The sequence below is a fragment of the Varanus komodoensis genome, unplaced genomic scaffold (genome assembly GCF_004798865.1).
Source record: "Varanus komodoensis strain SLA01 unplaced genomic scaffold, ASM479886v1 scaffold19, whole genome shotgun sequence".
Classification (NCBI taxonomy): domain Eukaryota; kingdom Metazoa; phylum Chordata; class Lepidosauria; order Squamata; family Varanidae; genus Varanus; species Varanus komodoensis.
Genome location: NW_025335550.1, coordinates 10,671,701 through 10,697,627, shown reverse-complemented (window position 1 = coordinate 10,697,627; position 25,927 = coordinate 10,671,701). Strand labels below are relative to the sequence as shown.

The window sequence follows — 25,927 nt, the reverse complement described above, 5'->3', positions numbered from 1 at the left end:
CGCCCTCTGACCCGGGGGGGTCCCGCTGCCCCTGGTGGCGACCGCCAGCAGCATGGTAGAGAAGCGGTGCCCGCGGCTGCAGAGAGAGAGCGTGTACCGCTGGTTCTCCGAGCTGCCCTCGCCCCAGCGGGTGGAGTTCCTCTGCGGCCTGCTGGACCTGTGCATCCCGCTCGAGCTGCGCTTCCTGGGCGCCTGCCTGGAGGACCTGGCCCGCAAGGACTACCACTCGCTGCGGGACTCCGAGATCAAGGCCAACAACCCGGCCGACCTGGGCAGCCTCACCAACCTGACGGATGAGGTGGTGCGCAGCAAGCTCCTGGTCTCCCTCGCGCTCCTGGGCTCCTCGCACCGGGAGGCGGCGGGGGTCCTCTTCCGCACCCTCACCCACATTGACTCGGTCATCCACAACTATGGGCTGCAGCTCAACGAGGGCCGGACTGGGGACGAGTTTTTGCTGCTCTTCACTATGGCCTCCAACCATCCTGCCTTCAGTTTTCACCAAAAGCAGGTGCTGAGGCAAGAGCTCACCAAGATCCAAAACATCATTGCCAGTACCAGCAAAAGCCCCTGCACTCCCACGCCTAGCACCATGGGAACATGTCCTGGTTGTCACAAGGTGGGTATCGTACGCTTGGACTTCCCTTCCCGGAAGAGCAAAGATCATGCTTTATCCTGATGGGGTAGGAGCCACCTAGTGGGATGCAGCTGGGAAAGATGATCGAGTGGCTGGTAGCCAGTGGGCCACCAAAACCACCAGTCCCGTTATCCCACCTCCCTCCCAGATGTTCTGTATGGACCTCACACCCACTGCTTCCCATGTCCAGCTTCCCAGCTATGGATATCTTTCCACCAGAAGTTGGCATTGCCTTTAAATCGATTGACTTGGGGGGTTCCATGCCCTGTGATCGGAAGCTGTTCCGTAGTGGGCCCCAAGTAGAGTACACTGAAATGTAGAACTGCTTTTTGTATGCTATGGACTAAAAGAGTGGTTGGTTTCTTACGTGTGGTAGGTTAATACTGGAAGGGCAGAGAGCGGTCTTTGGTTTTTCACATGGAGGAGCAGGCTTGGGAGCAAAGTTCTGTTATAAAGCAGATGGATATGGAAACTTGCATTAGTTGCAGGTGTCCAGTGACCATTCGACAACTAAGTCTTGGGTCCATATAGCTGTTAAAACAATTCAGACCCTTGGTAAAGCCAAATGGCAATTGTACCTGACAGGTTTTTTAACTGCCTGAGACAACTGAATATATGTGACTTGGAGCTGATAAAGTAGTACTACAGGTTGGACTTATTTCCTCCAGGTGTTCTTATCCCTGTGTACCTCTAACCCTTCCTCATGCCTTGTTTTTCTTGTATCAAAATATCTGGGATCAATAAGCAGGAGTGAGTGGCTTTTGAATTGCAGGTTAGATGTCAATGGAGCGTATAATTAGAGAAAAAAAACATGTGTGCAGGCATCTGACTCAGTTTCTATTCTTTAGAAGTGGCTTGTGAGGCAAGCTTGCTTCTCCCTTTATCATTGTGGCTTTGTATGGTAAACCTAACAGATAACTATTAGTTCTGTAGAAACTGCATCGGAAGTACTATGTCAAATGAAGTGCCCTGTGCAAACTCTCTGACATAATACTGTGCATCCTGACACTGATAAAGGTCTTGATAACTACAATTTCCTTGCTGGAATACTAACTTCCTAGTAAGCATGGCAGAGAGAAAGCGTTCTGAGCGATAAAAATGGAGTGAAGAACATTGATATTGGTGGCTCTTGATCACTCCATGACTTAGTACCTCTTACTTTCCTTTGTGTACAAGAAGCAGAAATTTGAATCTATTTTAATTGTAAACATTTTATTATACTCTGTTTCAAAGAATTAGACTTTCACCTCTTAGAATCAACTGACTTCTTGAGAACAGATACTGTTGCTACTTGATCATTTTTACAGGAAAAACATTGGGTCTGAAACATTCTTAAGCTGTCCTTGTTAAATGATGTATCTGTACCCCAAATGCTGTTGGATATGAAGGCTTGCTCATAAACTGGGGCAGTCCTGAATCCCAGTCCCCCATGTTTGTTCAGCAATCTTGACTGCGGGGAGAAAATGCAAGCTTAGCCACAGCCAACATAGCCAGGGGTCAGGTGAGATGCATTTCATGCAATAGTCAAGACTTCCAAAAACATTTTAAAAAATGGGCTAAGATGAACTGTGACTTTGGAAGGGGAATCATTTAATGCAGGAGATGGGAGACTCTCTGAACAAAGAGCTTTCCTTCGGCACCCTGAGGGCTGTGTACTAGTCTAGTGTCTTCACCTGTGCTTTAACTCATGACTGCATCAAAAGCATGCTTGTGATGCCCTGTTATACCTGTTAGTACAGCACACAACAAAAATATACATTCTGTATTCCTTCCTGGCCTTGAAGCAGTCTTCCATGGCCTGGTGCCTTATGGATGCGCATGCACCTCTTTGATCAGTTCTAGCCCACAAAGCCAGTGGTCAGGTATGCATGGAGTTGTAGTCCAAAACATCTGGAGGGCGCCAGGTTGAGGAAAGAGAGAGATTTTCTGAGGCTTAGCAAAACAGAGAACAACACAAAGATGGAACAGCTATTACTAACTGCCTAATAAAATATCCATGCTTGGCTGATCACAACTTCCTGTTGACAGTGAAGCTTCCACGTATTCATACTGCAGAGAAGTTCACATCTGCTATGCAATAAAGTTTGCCCAAACTTATTGTCAGCAGCGAAGGAATACTTTTTCTTCACATTTTCTATTAAGTTAAGCAGTTATCAAATAATTAAAAATTTGCAGCATCTGATACTGGGAAGAAATTGAAGCAAAATATGGGCAACACCTTATTTTAAGGAATGGAATTTCAAATTAAATTTGCAAGTCATTGGCTTATCACAGAAGGGTTCGCATCATCTTTTAGTAAGTTCTGACTCTAATAATTAAGAGGGGGAAAGAGTTGACTTTCTGTAAATGCATATCAGAGTTGATTGTACTACATCATGGTGAGTTTGAGAATTAGCCACCTCAACATCTTGCTGAAGCGTAAAGAAAGCAGTGTGCTGTAGTGATAAGGGTGCAGGGCTGGGACCAGGGCAATCTGGGTTCTAGGAATGGAGGAATTTAGCAGTGAGTCGGATTGTAAGAAGTCTGTTGGATTTGGAAACAAGTGCGGGTGGAAGATGAGCAAGAGCTTATAAAGATCCTGGGGTCAGATCTCAGTGGCAGTAGAAGCCCTGTACCGGCTGCTTGGCTTTTATGCCGGTGGAGTTAGGATGCAGGAGACTGATGGCTTAAAAGTAGCAAAGAAATGTGACTGAAATATTAGGGAACAGTTAAATTAGGGAACAGTTAAATTGCTTTTTAAGGCAGCGGAGCTAATGTAACTTTAGAAAAGAGTTGGAAGACACAGTTGAATGGTAAGCAATTGTTCGATTGAATTTCCTCCTTTTGAGGAATCTTGACCACATGTTACACCAGATGATACTGTACTCAGCAGAAAAAGTTACTGAACAGTTGTGGAAAGCCCCAAAACAACTTTAATGCAACTGTGCTTGTAACTACACAAGATTTTTGTCTGTATGCGTACTTGATAAAAAAGAGTCGTCATATTTGTTGAATTGGCAATGGTTGTGGAAAAAGAGCAAGACTGATAATGGGAGACTAATAAAATCAAAGAAATGTTTATCGGGCTTAAGTCACAGCGCTCTTGTTCACATATCCCAGGAACTGTGAGGATAAGTGGAGTATATGAACTGCACAGTCATTATTTTAGCTTTTAATATGGAACCCAGGGTTATTTCATGACTTACTAACCCAGAATTCTGGATTGTTCAAGGGTTAAGCAACTCAGATTTAACACAACAATAATCCTGGGTTAATTAAATGTAGAAAAAGCAAGTGAATGGCTTGCATGATCCACTCATCCTCACAATCCCTGTGTTAAACAAGCCAGGGACTGATATGTGAGAACCAGAATCAGATCAGTTGCATATATTCACTTGATTCACATGCAGTGCCAAACTATGTCTTTTGACCTTGCATTAGAACTGCTCCAATGGCAATGGACTCTGGAAAGCAGTATCTTTTTGATTCTCAGCATGCATATAGGATAACTTGCTATACCATACAATGCAACTTACGACCAGGAACATTACTTTCAGCAAATCTATGGGGCTTTATTTTAATTTGAAGGGGTAAAATTGCCTGAGTGGTTTGTTTCATGTGTGTTTCTTCTTTCTTAGGTTGCGCCAAGATCCGAGACCCCTATAAACAGCATTGGTAACAGTTTAGAAAATGCACTACATACATCAGCACATTCCATTGAGGAGTCATTACCCAAGAGGCCTTCAGGGAAACACTCCAAAGGTGCATCTACAGGTTTTGCATAATATTTCTGATTGATATTCCTATTTATGAGAGGAAAATGTATTTCTGCGTGCTTGAAAATTATTTAAGAATGCATTCTAAACAACAAAAAAGTGTTTTCGGTGTCTTGTCAGTAAGTGTTGGAAAACAAATGTCAGGTCATACATGTAGAAAAAGTACATGGAAATTCTGCTTTATGGTAAACTTACATTATGCTTAAAAATGAATTAGTATTTCTGGGCCTGGCCTCCAGTAACAAGTAGATTTCATCAGATTCCAGGCCAGCCTAATTGTTTCTTGAAATGAATTCTGGTGTAGATTTGTGTTTAGCTTAAGCTTTCCCCTGCAACATTGAATAAGCATCTCTAGTTAAATTCTTGCTCCTGTGTAGCAAATCAGCAAAAATTTAGCAACAACAAAAATATGCTGTAGGAGCCTGCATCAAAACATTGCAGTGTAGAATACACCTGTTTGTTATTCTAGTCTTCCATGCCCTCCTTTGAAATGCTCCATCTCTTCCCTGTTCCTGGTGTTTTTGTTCATCCAGGTTCTCCCAGGCTTGCTGACACTTCCTTCATGTGTGGATGATGCCATTTAAGCCACATAACCAATGGCGTTCACACCTGAACATCAGGAATGGAGGAGGAATGATGTTTCAGTGGGCAGAATCCAGTGGATTTCTTCCACTAACCTAGTTCTCTTCCACAGGCATTGTGTCCACAATTGTTGCACAGGCAGGGCACAGTACTTACACAAAATGCTTCCTAGATAGCCCCCAAAGGCGTTTTCCTGGTTGGTTTGGGTTGCCCAAGAAGTACTGTTGTCTGGCTGGGACAGTAGAAACCAAGTAGTGGTGTCTCTCTCTGTTTTGGAACTTAGCCTGCAAAGTGAAAGAAGCTCGAAGCAAATTTTATTAAGCCCAGTTTGGATAAATCTGGTCACGATTCATCTCTATGAGTACTCTTTCTCACCTCTTGTTAACTCTTGATCAGTAAAATAGAATGCATTTCTCCCTTTATCTGGTTTAATGGTTTAATGCCTATGTTCTACTATGTTTGGTAGAAGAAATCTCTTCTTTATGTGGTTCTATAATTATTCCGTTACAATAGTACACCTGTACTCAAAACTTGTGGTTAACCAACAGGACTAATTCTTCTTTATGCATCAGCATGTGCTTTTCACACTGATTTTTCTTTCATTTCTGCTTGTGAGTTCAGAAGATACGATTTGTAGCTATACGGTCAGCAACTGAGGCAAACAATATACAGGAGACGCTCTTATGTTTGCTGCTTTTCATCTTGGGCAAGCACACATCTGCCTTTAGTTTTTATAGTTCAAGCAAATAGAGTTATATCCAAGTTGAGTAGTCCTGCTTTAGTTGCAGCAGTACAAGAACAGATTTTCATAGCAGCTGCTGAATTTGACATCCTTTCTCAGGCAGGCAGGGCAGAGCCTGCTGGATAATATTCATTGCCTGAATTGGCGTTGCCTTTCAGCAGCTGTAACTTGCTTTCCATTGCTTTGTCAATCCAATTTTTCTCTACTGTAACTGGAAAATGTTATGATCTTTAGAATGGTCTTGAAGAGGACATGCTTTGGACTTACAATATTTTTCCTGAAGGGCATATGCTTCCAATATCAGTGAATCTGTGTATGGTTGGCTTTCTCTGTTTGCATTAAGATTCTAGAACGGGAAATTTGATTAAGCAAACTTTAAGACGCTGGCTCTAAAAAAATCCATTGAGCCTTTCAGCATATTGTTCTGAATTGGCAGCCTAACAGATATTTCAATATCTTTTGAATGTTTAGAATGTTTTTCATGCTAGCCGCCTCTGTTTTTCATGCAGAATCTAATTAAAAAAGTTATATTTCATGTTTTTAAAATAGCAGCAGTTCATACTGGAAAATCTTACCACTGTTTTTTCTCTAGGCATGATTGCTTGATCCTAAGTGATCCAGAAAGACTAAGACCTTGTTATTACGATCAAATCATTCAGCCTGGGTTGTTTAAGATACAGTCCCCTGTGAAACGAGTCATGTGGGATTTACATATTCTGTTCCTTGTAGTGATTTGTCACGTGTATCCTTGGGGATGGGGTTAAGCAGCCCTCTCATAACCCATCCATCGATTATGGATTATGCAAGGGTTGTTTAACCTTCACATAATTCACTGTCCCCAGATTCACATGGCACAACCAGCAGCATGTGCAACCCATGGCTGTCTGATTGGATTGTGCAGACCAGGGCTAACCATTCTGATACTGTAGTTCTCTATATATCTACTTAGAAGTAAGTTCCATTGAATTTATTGAGGGTTACTGCCTGATAAGTAGTATAGGATTGCAACCTAAAACATCGTTAAACACAAAGGGTTAATTTTAACCATGCAAAATAATAAGTGATTCAAATAAGTTTAGTTCATGTTGAAGTTCAACTTGTGTCATTTTGTATGCATGGTACATTGAGCTAACTTCTACAGATTTTGGAAACAGTATTTTCATGCCCATGAAATCACATGTGTAGAACACAATTAGATTGTCATTTTGACATTCCAGTGAATGATCAAAGTTATAAATAGTTTACTCAGAATTCTTGCCACTAAAAACAATACATAAAAATCATAGCAGTGTTTGGAAACTCTTGTTACCCTATTGCTACTGAGGAAGCTGAGATTAGTGTCCCTGAATATAGAGACTGAAAGAAAACAAAACTATTCGTCCTTAACTTTTGGGCAAACAGCAGGAGAAACAAATAGAAGTGCATTATCCATGCAGCGTGTCTCTTTCGAACTTTACCAGATGTCTCGACCACAGCATATTTTCCAAAAGCATAGTGTGGGACAAAGTACATTAAACCAGATGTTGAAATGAATTCTGCATTCGATAAGTTCTTACAATGGTATGGTAAAAAGGAGCAGTTAAAAAACATCAAAACTAATCTTACTAAACATGGCTTCTTCCAGTATGATTCCATTTTTTCATTTATATATAACACATATGCATTCTTGTCAAAAATGTAGCAACATCCAAATTTAAGTAATCCTGGCAATATAGAGACTTGTGGTGTTTATTTGAGGTGGTATACAGGGACCGCTGTATATTTTTCCTCCAACCTTTAGTGTTTCCTCAAATACAGGTTTAGAAAAAAATCTCTTTAGGGCAGAGATGTTGGACCTTCATATAGAATCAGTCTGCCCCTTAAGTTCTCCCCCCCCATTATTTTCCCATAATAGGTAACACTTTAAATACGTGGAAGAATCTTGTCTATCAGCAGTTGAGTTTATTACCATTTCCAACAATTCATATTCTTCTTTTGCTCATACATGGACTAACATTTTTGCTTGTATTCCCATCTGTCTCCCATAAGACTTGCTTAGAAACATTAGAAGCTTGACATCTTGAATTAAAGCTAAATGAGGATAGAACGTAAGCAGTAATGAGGCTAAAGAGTATGGAACTGGTTACACGTGGAGGGAAGTGAAAAGTGGAAACCTTTGTTGGAAGTACTGAGTTGGTTTGGAGATGGTGGCTGCATTCCAGTGCAAATATTTCTGCTTAAATTCAGTTGAGGTTAAGAATAATAGCCATGTAAGAATGCTTGCTTGAGATTAGGCTCATTCATTAATAAATAAACTTTAATAAATAAAGTTTATTTTAATAGTTCTTTTTGTATATGGCCAAAATGTCAGGCCATCTTGGGGCAAGTTCTGCTGAAAAGATGTCAGATGTTTTCTCAACCAGCACCTGTAGTATGCAAACATTTAGCCTGAGATGTCTATATGGATATCAACCGGGGAACAAAGGAGCCCATAAAACCCAGCTGAGTTAGGACTTGTGTAGTAGAACGGAAGTGGACTGTCAGTTGGAAATAGCAAAGCGATGATGAAAATGTTCACTCCTGGTCAAAGAGAAAGAAAACATATTCAAACTTTAAATACAGTGTTTTGCCATTTATTTATTTAAAATATTTCTAGGCCACTTTTCAGAGCCGAAGCTCAACCAAAGCAGCGCACCATAATAGAAACCAGATGCAAGAATAAGGAGCAAATATCCATAAAACACATGCCAGCAATAAAACATCACTAAACCTTTTACTAATCAAAATTTCAAATGAAGTAAAATAAGCATGTGTGAGCAATTTTAATGGCTTGTAACATTTTGAGAGCCTCATACGGATTTTTGTGTGTTATGTCACCTTATTTGTAACAACGTTGAAAACAAACATAATGAAAAATGAATCTTGAACCCAAACTCTAGCTTTTACTACCTGTGTGGATATGGCATGCTACAGTAGGAATTGTAGGCCTTTTTTCTGTTTAAACATGCGTAGGATTGTGTCCTTAAGGAGTGTAGGGGTCAGTGTTGCAGTAGAGGTCAGATGCCAAGACTGTTGGAACCGAGACAAAAAATGCTTGTAGTTCTTCTGAGTGAAGACCTTTATTTATTTAAGGTTTTTGTATCCTGCCCTTTACAGTGTCTACCACCTTTAGAGGTGAAACTAATTCTCATGTCCTATTAGAATAAGGAAACAACAAAATTACTTCCTTAGCTGTATGGAAATGGATGTGCACCAACTGTAATCACCATTTCCCCAACTAGAACACTCTTTAAATTTTGTAATTAGAAATTTGAAGACGGATACATTCATCTCATCAAAATAAGGCGGAGGGGGGGGGGAGCGAGAGCGAGAGTGCCAGGCAGAAATTGCTGCACCATTTCCCCCTTGAATTGTGGTGCTCTGCTTTCATTTCAAGACCATTGATTTATTGAGTTAACTCACTGCATTGAGTGTATCCATTTCATCAGCACATCATGCCTATGCTATTTTTAATAAGAACTTGAAGGGGCCTCACTGATGTAATTTCATCATTTACATACACAGCTGAAAGAAAGTGGTATAAATCAGACAGATCTTTTGAAAGTATCCCTATGTGACTCGCTTGAACAATTTTAAGTTTGCGTATGATTTCAAATGCTGATTGAACAGATTTTCAGATGACTTGGCCAGCTTCTGATAAATGGTTTCTTGTAGCAAGCCACATATTTACAACAGTAACAGCTTCTGTGTTTAGACTTTGGGAAGATAGTCTGTGAAATTGGTATAGCCTGTGGAAGAGTTGAAAGACTAAGCTATTGGCATTCATTTTACTTTAAACCCAAATATCGTATTAATAGATTTCTATTTAAAGTTTTTGGGAAGAGGACTTAATGAAAAAAGGAAGAATAAACCGGTTACTGGACTGATGTGGCTTTGATGCAGTTTCCATAAAGTAATAGTCCACTGATTACAGCAGGCTTGTAAATAGACACTCACTGGTGCCGTAAGGCATTTGGGCAGCAAAAGCTTTGAAACAGAAAGAGCTGGTTCATTCTTTCGCTTGTCCACAAATGCCTTTGCTTCACAGCTAGCTGCAGAAATTTAATTTTAGTGTTGATCTATCCTCCAAAACTTGCCCAGGCCTTAATAACACACATGCCCACGCACACGTGCTCACAACAGTGATCATTACTAGTTTATGGAGGCGACAGTGAATTCCAGAATTTTGGCCTGCTCTGTACAAGTGGCGGATGCCATGGTGCCATCCTCTTTGGTGATGTCACGTTATTGCAGGAGGATGATGATATATGTCAGGGGCTGGGGGAGACAATCCCTGTACATACTAGCAAATCAGAATGGATTCTAGAAAATTAACGTGTGAGTCCTAGACTTGAATCCTGCTCCTGCACATGCAGTTTTTTATGTGCAGAGGGATTTTCGCAATCCTGTTTATAATTCTATAAAACTTGATTTGTTCTTCGAGCACTTCATGAGGCAAGGTGCCTGGAGCAATACACAGGACTGCAACTGTTGCTGCTGTAACTTGCATCAAATACCATCTCACAGTTCTAGTTCTGTGTGGTGGGTGTCTGGTTGATCTGTGGCTTTTAGAGGTTCTGTGTTTGAGCAGTCCACAATTCTTTCATGTAGTTTCCTTCCACTACAGTTGAAGAATGAACCTAGTAAGGCTACATATTGTCCTTCAGAAGTTTCATGCAACAATGAAGCCACTCCATATAAAATGTGCTCGTATGGTAAATCTTAGTCCTTTCTGCTCACATTTGCCGGCTCCAAGGATCAATCCCCACGTGCCAGAATTAGTCAAATGCTGGGGTGTTCCTGATATTGTCAACCTCAAGTGTTCAAGTTGTCCGTAAGTCCCCACCCACCAAAGCTGCCTTGGATTCTATATTTCAAATATAGATTTCCTGTATTTGGAAAGTCTATATTTAACTTGCAGGTTGTAAATTACCCTCTGAGCCAGTGGTGACCACACTTTTCCAAAGAGTGTATGTATGCTTTTTGTGATAATTTGAAGTGTGAGAGCCTTTGAGTTTTGCTTTGAAATTATTAGCACGGTTATCAAATTAGCAAATTACTGAACTGAGAATATTTACTTACTCCTGCGGTATGAAATGTAGTGGAGCAGTAGTGGAGGGGCTTTGACCCCCCCCACCGCATCCCACTTCCTGTATACATTCTATAATTCTAGTGTGGGGTACATATGAGGTAAGGGTTTTGAAGAATAGTGTCAAGTCAGCTATTATGATCAATATGTCATTCTCAGACTTACCAAGAATTAAAATACAGAGCAATGAATATTTTCATCCGTCATTGTGAAAAGCTGAAATTCTGGGCTGTTTCTCCCTCAACCCAGAATTTTGAGTGTGGGCATTACAGAGAACAACCCAGGGAAAAGGAAGTGGCTTAGCAGACAGAACCAGCATGCTTATACCCAAATGATCCACAGTTAACAAACCCAAGTTGTTTAATTGTGGGAAAGGGGTCAAAAGCAGTCTTCTTGCTAACAAAAAACATAGCACTTTTATCCAGGAAACTGGAAGAAATCCTGTGTCTTTAACTTCTATCAGAAAAAACATTGTATGTTGAACTCAGCTGTTTTGTGCAAAAATAATATTCCTCTGGTTTTTAGTTTCCTGTCCCAAAGATGAGTCATTGCCCTCTTAAATAGAAGTTATTTTTTTCTCATAACCCTTAATATGTTAAAACTTCTGGAATACTTATTAAGAGAAGCTTTGTGGTCAACTAAGATGCTGACTTCACTACTCTTGACTTTGAATTCATACTTTGTTTTGATTTTACCTTTTTTAAAAGAATGAGCGGATATAAAGTCAAGTTTTCATTTTAATCTAGATTCTTTTTTTGGAAACACATGAAAGAGTTACTCATAATTTGAAAATAAAAGGAACCAAACTACAGAACTAGGCAGGAACATTAAGAATATTAATACAGCAAACTGGAAATGGGGTATTCAGCTAATAAATATTGAGTACCTCATATGCTTCCCTTATGAGTAATCATCCTATAAAACTGGAAAAAACCTTAATGGCTACAAATGTGTTAGATGATAGTTCTCCTGAACTGAATGTTGCTGTCTACTATGGATGTTCTGCTGCCAGTATCTGTCATCATTCCCTTTAGAATTAGATACTTAGAAGACAAACAATATGTTTTTTGGGACCGGCAGTTAATCTTCCCAGGCTTCTTTCTTCAGTGCAGAGCAGCCATTTTGTGCTGCAGTGATTTACATCGTAGCCTTTGAACAAGGGCATCCTAGTTCTAGAGCACCTGGCAGTATTTTCATCCGTAACTTGGTTTATAGGAAGAAGATGGTTAGTGCGTTGTGCAACACGTTTGTAATAGCCCTGCCTTCCTCGTGCAGATCTGGCAGCCTGTCTCAGTTGCATTTGCTCCCTAGAATACACTGAAAGAAAGGGAAGATGTACACTCGAGAGCTAACAATTTCTACCAGAATTTATAAAGACAATTGTTTCAGTAGGCAGAGGCCCAGCTCCCATCTGAAGTTGTTTGCATGAGTGGAAGGGGCCTTCAGTAACCTAATAGAATTTGGTTCAAGGAACTCTCTGCTAAGGTAGATACTTGGTGACAAAAACTTGGCCCGCCAAGCTTCACCATTCTTTCCTGCAGCACCAAAGTTCAGATACACTGTGGGGAAAGATCACTGTGTCGGTGCTGGAACTGCTTTCCCCACTTGCCAGGGCTACTAATTCCGGCAGGAAAGGAGCCGTCTTTGCAGAGATTGGTGGAATGCATGGGATGGGTTTTCACCATATAGCAGCAGGGTAATTGAGAGCTTGGTTGGGGTTGCCAGGGGGTGAGAGGCTCAAATCTCTCCATCATCCTCAGTAATCTTGGGGTCTCACTGGGAGTCTGTGGTCGAGGCTTTAACCCTCTGATACCCCAGCAATGCCATCTTGGCAGGTCGGAGGGAAAAGTTAAACCTGATTTTTTTTCTTCATGCAAATAATAGAGTTGGGCAGTTGTACCACCTATTGCACGAGGCCCTCAGGGCCAAAATTACATCCTCCCTCAGTGTGCTTCGTCTTATTTCTTAGCTACTTAGGTATGGGGTAGCTGCAACTTCCCATTCTCACCCCAAAGTTAATTGTACTAATTACATTGACTCCTAAAATTAGAGCAATCATGATAGTAGTCTTGGGGCTTAGGTGAATTTATAACCAGAAGAAAAGTGTTCTAGAAAAACCTCCAGGTGTTTGCAGCTGTGACCTGGTTTGCATGCCATGCCTGTGAGCAGGGGAGGGAACACTCTGCCTCCCACGCCATTTCGGCAACCCAGGTGTGTCCTCTTCTTTGGTCGTTCGATGTAATGTTCAAATCTGGAACTCTGGCTTGCTATAGGGATAAGCAACCCAGAGTGTAAAGCAACAACAGACCATGGTGATAGTTGGGTTAAACTCTGGGTTATTTAACCTTAAAGAATCCAGATGTCAGATCTAGTCAGATTCAGAGGGTGTTTTTATAAAATGGTTTTTCTTTGTTTAATTATGGGCATCTTGACTGGGGTGGTACAAGCTCCTTTTAGGGCATCAGGAGGCCTGAATGTATTCCATAGTATTTTGACTGGGTTTCCTTTGAAAAGCTGAGCTCCAGTCATATCAAAAATATTTCAAAATGTGGGAAAATATGCCGGGGGTAATAGATTGGATTTAGATAATTAATTTCAGCTGGATCATTGAATAGGTACTGGCTACATGACTTCAAGCTGCTGTTCAGTTAAATACAAAAGGGCTTCACATTCCCAGTTTGTCTTCTGTCCTTCTTTTCTACCCTATAGAAATAAGCATGTAATAATTAATTTAAAATACAGTAGTAGACTATTCATAGCAAAGCCTGTATTATTCATAGCTATTGAATTGCTTTCTAATAAACTATTATGAGAATCCCATAACTACGCTCTTTTCTTACTCACTGTTCTTTCAATTTGTAGTGCTTTAGATGTTCCTTGTTAGCAGAATATTGAAAAGACTTTTGTTGCCATTTACTTTAAAATTGTTCAACTGTTTTTACATAGTTACATTTGGACCTGTTTACTCCTCCAAGGCAATAAATCCTTCTCTTGGCTTGCACGCTGGCGTATCCTTTGGGAACCGATCGGTTCTGTGCTCAGTCCTGCATATGCTTTCTCACTCACTACTCCTTGCTTGTTAAAGCTAAGCTTCACAAAGAATCCCTTTCTGCTCTGATGTCACCTTAGGGTAGCAAAATGCTAATAAAACCATGCCACTGTATGAAGATCCACTAGAACAATCCACCAGTACCACTTTCATTAGTATTTTTCCCCAGCCGCCGAAACGTTGCCTCCGTTTGGAGATACAAGATATAGAACACTGTTTGTGTAATGCTCTTTCCCAGCCTTTTAACCGTTGTGGGTGCTGCATTTGCTGCTGCTACTTCTAAATTGCTGCTCTGCACGCTGAAAAGCACGAAGTGTAGACCAGCCGTTCCATTACCGATGTTGCGGTTGCCATTGTTGCTAAGTTGCCTCTGAGAAGACACCAGGGCGGGCTCACGGGCCCTCAGTGGAATTGCCCTCTAGCAGCTGTTCTCAGAGGGCTCTGTCACTCATTTGTACACCTCCGTGCAAAAAAAAAAAAAAGCAGCAAGTTTTCTGTGTTTGCATTTACATTTTTATTTTCAAAAACAACTTCGATTACAGCCCTCTACTTCCAGGGGATAAGACCCATTGATCCCCACGAGGCTCACTTCTGAATAGACACCCCTAGGACCGCACAAACGCTCGAAAACAGCCCTCCCATCTCCACGGAGATCGAATCATTCCTGCTTACAAATCTGCTCGAGGCTTTTTGTGGAGCAAGTTAATGTGTGTCAGAAGAATCTTGTGTCTCGTATGCTGAGCATTAAATGGAGTAAAGTTTAAGTCGAAAGGTTTCTGTGTCATTTTAATATTTAATGATTGAGATAGAAGGCTTAACCAAGCAGTTGGAGGGAGCGAGCGAGCAAGCGAGGGCCGCTTCAGCGGAGCGCTCTTGCAGTGGGCCCTGGCTGATGGCTGATGGCTCAAGAGCGGAGCTGGCGCGCTTTCCCTAGTCCTGGTGTGACATTTGCTCTATGGGATGTCACCCGGGATGGTCTCGTTCCCCATTACTTGAGACATTGGTTAAATATTAGGTGTCATAAATAACTTTTACTTCCCCTTTTGTTAATACACAGAATGAATTCCTGGACTGTTGTTACTGAATAGTGCCATGCACCAGCCTTGAGTTGCTGGACTGTTTCATCGTGAGGTAATCCTGTATGACTTGTGAACACATGGCTGCCTGTTGATTCCCCCCACCCCCCCGGGTCTGCCTGTAAGCCCATGATGTGGCTGTTCCCTAGGGAACATGGCACAGGAGGAGGTTAATACAGGGCTCTTGTGCGCTCCCAGGACCAGTGGTGGCAGCAACATACTATTCCCCCCGCCACCCAGGGCAGGGCTGAGATTTTTGCTTCACAGTGGAAAAAGTGCCCAGTAAATAAATGGCTGTCCATACCCTTGGGATTCAGTAACATTGTGGTGAGAAGTGTAGTCGACTTTTCTTTTTAATCTACTCAAGTCCTGCCTCCTTCAGAGGAAGCTGCGTCTGTGGGCTGCTTTCTTGTGGACCAACGACAAAAAGGAAGCGAAAAAGGAGCATCCTTTGAAGGTGATCTTTTGGTTTTGGAAAGGCACTGTGCTCTGTTCTGTTCTCAGTGTCCGTACTGAGCTTGGTGACTTACAGAGCAAACTTACATTTCTGCCATCTTTGCTTCAAAGGTGCTCAGAACATGTGGAGAGTCATATCTAGTCAGAGTTCTGTTCATTTTGGCTTCCTCTTTTTGCACTCCTTATTGCACTTTAAGGCATTATGATACTGCCAGTTTTAGGTTTGATTCCTCTCTAAATGGGTCTTCCCAGAATTTGACAAAAGCCTGATACTGGGTTAACATTTTCATCAATCTCTTCTCCATAAGCAGAGATCCCTTTTCTGATCAGTCACTCCTGGAGGGTATGTGTGAAATACGGACAAATAGTCTTCAGTCTGGATCACTTTACCCTTGCTTCACTTAACCAAATTTGCCATTTTAATGCCCATCCCCCCAAGCTGTGGAGATCCTTTTAGAGGTTTTTGCTATCACTTTTAATTTTAGCTGCTCTAAACTTGGGCTTATCATGAGCCATCCCAAACTCCAGGTCATTTACAGTTGAAAAGCACTTGCCCAGTGCAGGTACTTGAAGCATCTTGTGCTTACATCCCTTCATTACTAGGCTGTCTGTCTGTTCCTGCGCTGCCTTCTGTTCTTTAACCACTTATCAATTCATGGGAGAATTTCCCTTATCCCGTATTTACTAAGTTTATGCAAGAGTCTTTGTAAAGGGACTTTCTCAAGCAATGTGAAAGTCCCAAGTAAACAGTTTCTGCTGGATAACAACTATTCTCATGCTTGTTGAAAGTCAAAAAAAGTCTGAATTCAAAGTCTGGATCTTTGCCGAAATCATGCTGATTCTTCATCAGCAAAATTTTAGATGCTTAATCAGTTTATCTTTAATAATGAGCTCTGCTAATTAATCTGGAAGAGACTGCAAGCTGTGTTAGCACACTTCTGTCACAAATCATGTTATTGTTAAGAGAGGCCTCCTGGTCTCAGCTTTTGCAGACTTCTCTGAAGAGGCCTGGTAGCTTGTGTAGCCTTCAGTTCTGTCCCTCTTGAAGTGGCATGTACATGTTAATCAGTCCTTCCCGATAGTGACTGTATTCCATGACTCATTGGCAGTGCCCACGTTCTTCGCTGCCTGGCCGTGCTGCCATTAACCTGCCCTGACTATCAGGACTCCTCCAAACCCAACGCCTTCATCTTTGGCCAGCCCTAATTTCAGAAAATAGCACAGGATATGAGCTCTGAAAAAGACTTCAGACTGTAACAAACCATTCCTAAAGTTAGAAAAGAAAGGCCAAGCTATCTGAAGCTTGATAAGCGCCTTTTGAGTTGAAAGTGGGAGCAGATGTTTGCATTTTCTTGCACAAAGCAGTGGAAAAGGGTGACTGCCAGTGTGACTAATGAGTATAGAACTGCCCTCTTCTGTGATTTGCCATTTTGGCTTCTGAAACTGCTAAAAACGATGAGCTTTATATTTAGCATATGTGGAGCTCTCCAGCTGATGAGTGCACCTCTCCTTGGTGATAATAAGGACCATATTTTCTAAAGGAAAGGGCAAGAAATCCCAAGGGGAATGGAGCCATGATCCAGGAAAGTGTATTGGTAGTTCAGACATAGGTAGACTACAGTTTCTGGCAAGTTTTAGCCAGGTGGCAAAGGTGATATACATAAACATACGACTGTTCTCTCCCTCCTTGGTAAAATGTTCCCCCTTCAAAAGCCAACCAGGGCAGTGCTGAATGTTCCAGTTATTTCCACGTGGAATCACAGATGAGCAGTTTAGCTTGCACAGGTGCTCCAGCAGCCTGAAGAGTGCCTGGCTCTTAGTCTGGACTGGTCAAGGGAAGGAAAGGAAAGGAGAAAGGCCTTCATTCTCCAAGCTGTAGGCAGGAAAGAACTGCTGGGGGTGCGGGGGGTGAGGGGTGGGGGGCAAACCCAAGAGGATCAGTAATTGGGTGCTTAGGAAAGGCAGGGAGCCACACTGAAACAGATGTCACCTTTGAATAGGAACGTCCGCCTCAGAGGAGGCCTTCAGGTTCCCATTCAGCCACGATGTTCAATGGATGACCCTGCTCATCCTAACCTGCTCGTGGGAACGAGGCAGACACAGATGCAGGCGGTGCAGTGGAGGAGCAAGGCAGAAGATGGGGCTGGGCAGGAGCAGTGAGTGGGGAGCAGGCAGGGGCCTCGAAACGAGGTCTGGGACTGGGAGTGTCAAAGGAGAAAGAAGCAGGTGGTTGGAGGGAAGCAGGGGAAGAGACTCGAGGCTCGCTGCACGCATCTTTCTCACGCCATTTCACTGTATGGTACTGTTTTACTATTAGCTGCAAGAATAACGTGGAAATTTATGCTTCTTAAATGTTAGCCAACACACAACTCTGATGCCTGTATCTACGAATCTGCCTTTACATTGTTCCCTTTTCTTCTGCAGAGAAAGAGTTGATTAGTTTGATAGTAGTAGGAAAAACAGCATTTGCTCCTTTTCTTGCCCACTTCTGCTAATTCACAAGGATTTCAGTTTTCCTCCTCCCTTCACCCTGATCATGTCAATATAACATGAATTCTCTGCACGAATGTGATCCGTGTTCTTCCCAGGACTTGGTAGTGATGCTTTGTGAACATTTAGACTGTTTCGTGGAGAAAGACCGTTTGAAATCTCATGGGAGAGAGCTGTACCGTCGCAAAGGAAAAGCATGTTATTGTTAACTGATATTTACTCATAAATAGCTATTTTGTAAGACTTTGTTGATTATCTTTTGGTTATGCTTGGTTTGATAGCCAAAACAAAAAACAGCACACATTGCGTAATTCACTGTTTAAAAAAAATGTTACAGTTGCTGCTGTCCACAGCCTCACGTCTGTATGATGCACAACCTGTCAGATCAAGAAAAGAGAAATAATGTCTGCCTGTTCAAATCATGTAACATACCTTGTTTTATTTCTTTAACAGTGAGTGTTGAAAAAGTGGAACTAAAGGGACTATTGCACAAGAAGAATGATAGGAACGTTGACTATTCCTTCGAGGTAAGTTCCAAGGATGTACAGTGAACTGAGGTACATTTCAAGGATTGTAAAGTGAGCAACCTTTGAGGGTTCTCAATATTCAAGAAACTGTCTGAGACCCAGACAATGTGTTAAACTGCATTAATTCTGACACAGAAATTATAAGTCTGGGCATCCGGTGCTATGTAATGGCACATATTATTTCATAAAGATATGTGGACCAAACAATATAGTGATTGTGACAATTGCGCACAGATGTGAAACTGTTGAACATCCAGAATAACATTTTAAAACAAGGTGTGTACTTTTCCTGTAAGCATTTACTTATTTTTACATGCATGCATCCATGTATTTACAGGCCACCTATACCTGCCAAGGCCTTCCTAAGTCGCAGCAGTAAAAAGTCATCTGCCTCCATATTTAAAATGGAAAGCATTGTAGTTCCCTTTCCTTAGACAAGTCAATGAACATGAAATCCCTGGGAGAGTTTGTCTGGAGCTTGGATGTCTAGTGTTACCAGTATGCTGATGACACCAAGCACTACCTCGCCTTTAAATAAACAACTGTCTCTTTCCCATCTAAATCTAAGAAAGCCATTCTGGTTCTGTGTCTATTGCTGACAAAGGACTGGGCTGAGAACAAACAAATCGAAGTAAGCCAGAGGTACTCCTGGTCGGTGGAAAGGCAGATCGGGGAACAAGGGATTCAGCCTGTGTTGCAAGGGCTTATATCCCCCAGAAGGCACAGGCTTCCAGTTTGCAAATACCTGGGGATGCACAGGTCACAGTGGTGGCCAGTGGTGTGCTTGCGCAGCTTGGATCTGGTGCTTCAGCCATGCCCATTCCTAGAGATGTCTTCTCTGGCCAGGTCACACATGCTTTAGCTCCATCCCCTTTGTTCTGAAATGTTCTATATGGAAATGCCTTTGGAAACTGATTGGGAAGTTCAGCTGGTGCAGAATGTTGTGGCTAGAGCACACCTCCCTTGCCGTGTGAGTTTCAGTGGCTGCCGGTCTATTTCTGGGTAGAATTCACAGTTCTGGATGTGATCCTTGACACCTCTGCTGCTTGGGGCCAGGCTGCCTGAAAGACTGCCTGCTCCCATGTGAGCCTGCCCTCTCCTTAAGATCTTCCAGAGAGGCCCTTCTTTCAAAACTGCCACCATCAGAGGTGGGTTTTGTGGGGATGCAAGAAGGAGACTTTCTGGGGGCCACTCCTAGGCTATGGAACCCCATACCATGGAAACCTCCAGTGATATTTTTCAGCAGAAAGGATGGGTGTCAAATTAATATTCTTCTCCTGCCATTCTTTGAACTTTCCCTAGCATGCCACTGAGATTTTGTAACTAACTGTTGGCGCCCTCCTGGCAGACTTGAAAAAGTGGAGAATCATCTCCATGGACTCAGAAATGACACACAGGCGTGGTGCGAGCATGGCGGTTGGTTGCCAGCCAAATGCTGCTAGGGGCAGTAGAAGTGTGCAGTGTGCACGTGTGTGTGCAGGCATCCCCACGGAATTACTGTAGTGCATTTGACCCGTCCAGCTGTGGATCGTAAGGATGCAGATGTGTTCTGCCCAAGGGCCTTGCGTGTTCTCCTCCTTGCACTATCTGCGTGTGTATGTGATCAACCAGACCTGAGGTGGAGCTACAAAACTGCCATTTCTTAGTTTCAGTGGAAGAAGTGCTGGGAAGAGGAAATTCCTCAATTACGTAATGTATTTTGAAACTCCTCTCACCAGTACTTTTGGCAGCCTCCTCAGAACTAGAAAAATCTGTGTGTTTGGTTGTCATTGATACTAATGTCATGTGGAAAGTTCACTCCCCCCTCACTCTTTTTAAGATAAAGGTAGTCTTTTCCCTTAAAGCTCAACTACTTCTATATTGTGGTCAAAATAAAAGAGTTTATGCACTGGATAGAATCTTCTGTATTGTCTTAAAACAGCATATACTTCAGTTAAATCAGTCAGCTACCAGACTAGGGTAGCACTGATAAAGGTGTCGAATAAGATAATTGAAGATTCAAGCAAAGGGATGCTGACAGTGTTGGCTTGGTAAAGCCTCGGGTACAAATCCGTCTCGTTTTCCCATAGGCACCCAGACTGAGTTGTCTCTCAAATGTGCCCACGTGATTCTGTCGTGCTATTATCTTTAATAACTCTTTTGCTGCATTCCGAGTAGTGATGCCACATGACTGAAGGATGGTGGGGATGAGCCAGAAACCTCCCTCATTCATTTCTGCCAACTGTGAACACTGGAAAACCCTTGCTAGCAAAACCTGTTCGTTTATTCAGTGCGAGTAACTAAAATCATTCTTCATTCCCAAAGGTTTTATGGTCTGATTCTTCAGTGACACTGGTAGTAAAGTCTTCTGCTGAGGTGACTGAATTAATTTCAAAGGTAAAAACATATCTTGGCTTTTGTAAATGTGTCATTCCAGAAGCATCTTGAGTTGCACTAGTACAGTGTACAACTTAGGACTCTGATTTTAAATAAATGTGTAAGTTTGCTTTTCCCCCCTTTTTTTGTCCTCCATTTGGTTGCTGTCTTTCCATTTGAACTCTAGTATCTCCTTTCTCAGTTAGGTCAACTGTATCCGGAAGAAAACTTGGAGAAATTCATTCCTTGCCTAGCTGGTCCAGATTCATTTTACTTAGACAGAAACCACATGGACCTGGAATCGGACCTTAGGTACGTTTCTCTCCAACTTGTTTTGCTTAGATTTACTAGGGTTTAACCTACAGATACAATGTTTGCCTATGTCTCGTTTGCATTGCCTTAGTTCTGTTACTTGCATACACGTGATGCTCCAAACTTTGGGACGGCATATCTGGCACCTGTTTAAATTCAGTCTCTGCTCCACCACTGGCTACAAGTGTTCCTGTATGTCGTTGAGTTACCCTGCTGACCCTGTTGTGCTGCCTAATAGATCTTTGGGGCTCATACGCACCACTCATGAAAGAGTCTATTTTCTTGGCTGTATCTGTCTGCATAACGCTTTACCAGTGTGTTACTTCCCTCCAGAAAAAGCAGTCTGAGACAACTGACTTAACAATACAGAAATTCATAATTAAAATAAAGAGAAAACCCATAACTACAATTGACAAGCGTTAATCCGCTATACAAAAATATCTTTTCTGTCACAGCCAGTAGGCTGAATAATATTGTGCATGATCTCAGATGCAGGTACTTTGGCTATGTTAGGGGAAAACCCCAGCCCACTCACTCAGTTTTCAGCAAGTAGAATTAAATGCAGGAAGATGGAATTGTACTGTAGGTGCAGAAGGACGAGGGGTACTTTCTGAGGGTGCTGCTAAAACAGACCTTAAGGACTGGGTTGAGATACCAAGGAAAACAGGGTTTCAAGAGATAGGTCATAGTCTGAATTTTTCAGACATGAGAAACTGACTTGAGGCCTATTGGTTTCACTGAGTCTGAGCAATATTTACGTCTGGATCCAACCCATAATATACAGTTCTCAGTATGTTAGAAGCACAGTTCTTATATAGCTTTGTACTTGACTCAAGGGAAGTATGTTTTCAGTTTCTGGTAGGACTGGCTGAGCAATTCAAGTGGATGTTCAGGGCTGAGAGAGGAAGCATGTGCTTCTGGTAACTAAACCCAATGATAGATTAGCATTTGATTTCTTTCCCATGTTGAAGTTCATGTTGCATTAACAGGAACAATAGATTGGCCAAAATCTCTTGGATTATTACTGCTTTTGATTTCTAAACAGCTATAAAGGTCTAGTTTTAAGTAGTCTGCCTTTGCTGGATTAAATGGTACACACACATGGTGATTGTTGTTTCAGGACAGCTGGAGCTTAAAGTCTCTGTCTAACAAAAAAATAAAAAAATGGATTCATTGCAAATCTGAAACTCTGAACATGTATTGCCTACATTTTCCATCTTGATGATTTTCACGGGTGCCTAGTTGTTACAAAACAAAGCTACCATCATGCAATCTTTGAGATTTGAATCGGGCTTAAAGTCCCAGCAAAGCACATACTGATCAGTTGCCAGATGTCCAGATCTGATCTGGATTGTTGAGGTTTACTTATTTTTACCACCAATCAAATCAGATACTGCCTTCCTAGTTTGGCTCTTGTGTCCCCCCCCCCCCCCTGGGGTAAATCAAAAAGGTGTTTTTAAAGTGTGAATGAAATAGAAGCGTTTTGCTATTAGGTCTTTTTCTCCCCTGGCCCCCCATAAGCAAGCAAGCAAGCCTTTGCAGAAATATATAATTATATAATGCATGGTTGTCAGCATATATTTAGGAAAGCTTCATCTTTTTGTTGTGCGAGCGAAGGCAAAGCACCAGTGAAAAAGGAGCGAAAGAACATTTGGCACTCTGCTTGCTGTCTTTTAAAAGCAAGATCAGCTAAAATTTCATCTAATGAAATTAACACCTTTCACAGTTTCATTCTGGTTTTCATGTACACTTCAACATTTGTCTTCGTGTCAAATACTTAAGTGGAATAATGACAGGACACGTGAATCTAGTGAGCCTGGTTAAACGCCAGCGTTGGAGTTCTTACACGTTCATGTTCATGGTGATAGTATGACCATTTCAGAAATTATGGGTAGTTGTCTCTGGTGTGCTGCCTTCAGAAAGAGAAGTGACCATGGCTACGTGCCAATGCTGTGGGGATTTGGGTTTTCTGGCACATGCACATGTTGTGAATGAAGAGCACTGCAGCTCTTGCCTGCTGTGAGGGCCTCTTGGATATGTGAATCCGCCCTTGGTGTCATCTGTGCTGAAATTCCCATGTTAGCATGATCTCTGTAATCCAGACACAAATAAAACACGAGACCATCGTTTTCCAGGTATTTGGCATCATTACCTTCCCATGTCTGGAAAAATGACCATGTCAAGAAATTTTTCAGCACTTCATCTCACTCCCAGCAATTTCAGAGTTCAAGTGAGTTTAAAAATTCACTTCTCCCTCCCCCAGCTAATATACGAGTGCAAGTTCAGCCGGTCGGCACCTGTTCAAACACCACTCGATCTCCTTCTTTTTAGGTCCCGGCAACGCTCCCCTTTATAAAGGAGGTCCTACACTGGGCGCTTCTGGAAGGTGAGGCGAATTGTGCATGCCTGCACAATGTAGACCAGTTGTGAAATTTGCTCTGATCGCTTTTCCCTGTCACTTTGAAGCTTGGTTCGCAGGTTGCTACACAGGGCGCATTCAGTAGTTCCTGAAATGGCAGCGGATCTGTCATGCTGCTGCTTTGAGCAAGATTACGTGACCGAGTGAGCAGGACAGAGGACTGCCTCTGGTGCAGCATTTTCCTCAGTCGAGGCGCTGCGCGAACGATGGCTGTGAGGGATTCCCTTTGAAGTGTGATGCTGCCACCGTGAATGCCCGCTGACGAGATTTCGACGCAGTGTGCTCTGCACATGTTGTTTACTGAGAGTGCATTCCCAGAGTGCTTCAGTGGAGATAAACATTAACATTAGCAGGGTTAATGGCAAACAGCTAAAACCAGTGCCTGTATTTCTATAGAAGACGTTTGTGCTGCAGTAAGTACACAGGATGGTTAGTTCCGGCTCACCTAACCATGCCGGTGCCCCTCTATTTTCTGGTTCTTAGAGCAGCAGTTCCTTAAGTTAGCATCTCGCACAGGTGTGACCTCAGGTTGACCGGCCTTTTGCTTGCCCACAGCCGTGTCAGCACCGCAGAAGATCAAACTTGGTGGACTCTTGGGGGTGAAGTCTTTGTGTTACTTTCCTGCAGAGTGCGCAGAATTCCTGTGTGGTTTGGGGAGTGTTGCACAGAACAGTTTCTCTCGCTCTGTTCGCAGGCCCGTCTGTGGCGTGGCTGGCATCCAGTCTTCGCAGAATAGCCTCCAGCATCACGGGCAGCACCCAGCCGCCACAGCAGTAGCACTTCCCCACTGCGCTCACTCAGGCGGGGCCGGATCCACCCTTGCCTGTCGTTCCCAGTTAGAGAACTCTTCACCTCTTTTAACAACCTCCAGCCCTCAGACTCCCCAGGCCCAGGAACAAAATGGGATTTTAGACTGGCTGCGGAAACTGCGCTTGCACAAGTACTATCCAGTTTTCAAACAGCTCACGATGGAGAAGGTAGAGTGTAGGGGGATTGTGTGTTTTCTTAATTTATCCTGCAGGATCGATGCAGTGAGAATACAGACTCTGAAAGATGGTGGTTAAAACTGCTGATTATCCTGTTTCAGGTGGTAGGATTTTCTGTTGGGTAATTATATTTTTCTACCTAAGACTTAGTCGAATTCTCCCCAGAACACTTACAGCAAATGTCTTTGTCTGGTGGCTTATTTAGAAGCTGTTCTGTGCATTTTTCACACTTGACATGCACTGCAAATATTTCTCCTCAGGACATCTGCAGAGATGCAGAGTTTCACAAAGTCTTGATTTGTGTGTGTGTGTGCACAGAGACATCCATTTCTAGAAAGAAGAAACTTTCATCTCATCTGAGAAAGAGTTGGGATGCCAACACATGCTTTATTCAGATATGCCTCAAAGCTAATTACGGCATTATTGTGGTGTTAGGGTTTCTTGAACGTGGAGTGCCCTCTTGTGGATTAATTTCTGCTCCTGCTCATAAGTCATGTTTTAATCTTATCTAGAATACTTGATACGTTTGTAGACACTTGATAAAAATGTTAGTTCAGTAGCAGAATAACAACAGCATTTTTCTCTGCTCTGTTGCATATTATTATTGTTAATAAGCTTACTCTGGTGTGTGGTTTCTGTTTAAAAAGTAAGCTTCTTGTGTATGCTGATAGGTAGTTTTTGAATAATTCTAAATAAAGATCGATATTGAGATCACTCCAGCTGTTGGGTATCTTGATGGAAAAGTAAAGAAATGATCAAGGGTAGCTGTTTGAAAAAACAAGTGTTAAAAGCTGACTATACATGGAGAATAAAATATTCCTTAATCTTCAAACTGCAATGCGTTTCTACAACCTTGGGTATTGTACTCCGTCATAATCCATTAAGCGAAGGAACAACTAGCCTGCCGCCAGACACATTTTTGTCTGCGTTAGTAATCACGTAACTGACATTTCCATGTTACTTTTGTTTATGTGGTTTGGGTGGAGGGGGGACTGCTCCAACAGGCACAAGAGGGATTTAAAGAGTACAACACACCACTTGCTCAAACCAGAGATTACAGTATGCCAAACTGTAAGGTGTTCAGGCAAATCTTAAGCTGTTGCTCGTACAGTGCAACTTTGCAAGAAACGGGGGGAATAGATAAAGCCTTTAAGTAGCCCTGAATTAGATTTGTTTTTAGATTTGTGTAGAGGTATCCTTGTGTCCATTTAACTTTGCTCTCCATGTCACAGTTTCGCAATGGAGAAATGACTTATGTTTGAGAGTATGCAGCTTTTATGCATGCACATGTTGCACACTATAAAATTGTTTCTTCCTTTGTTATTTGCAAGTTTCTGAGCCTGACTGAAGAGGACCTGAATAAATTTGAATCCCTCACTATGGGAGCAAAGAAGAAACTCAAGACTCAGCTGGAGTTGGAAAAGTAGGTGTTGAAGA

General features: G+C 42.2%; 1 protein-coding gene across 1 annotated transcript in view; it reads left to right on the top strand.

Moving 5' to 3' along the window:
- Positions 1-25,927, top strand: part of ZCCHC14 (zinc finger CCHC-type containing 14) — a 29,968-nt gene continuing 4,041 nt past the window's right edge. Inside the window, exons 1-9 of the mRNA XM_044427982.1 lie at positions 1-616; positions 4,252-4,375; positions 18,345-18,418; positions 20,723-20,794; positions 20,976-21,085; positions 23,221-23,315; positions 23,417-23,471; positions 24,199-24,481; positions 25,822-25,913. Of these exons, the coding sequence (XP_044283917.1) occupies positions 53-616; positions 4,252-4,375; positions 18,345-18,418; positions 20,723-20,794; positions 20,976-21,085; positions 23,221-23,315; positions 23,417-23,471; positions 24,199-24,481; positions 25,822-25,913 (1,469 nt within the window). The 5' untranslated portion in view covers positions 1-52. The remainder of the gene's footprint in view (positions 617-4,251; positions 4,376-18,344; positions 18,419-20,722; positions 20,795-20,975; positions 21,086-23,220; positions 23,316-23,416; positions 23,472-24,198; positions 24,482-25,821; positions 25,914-25,927) is intronic.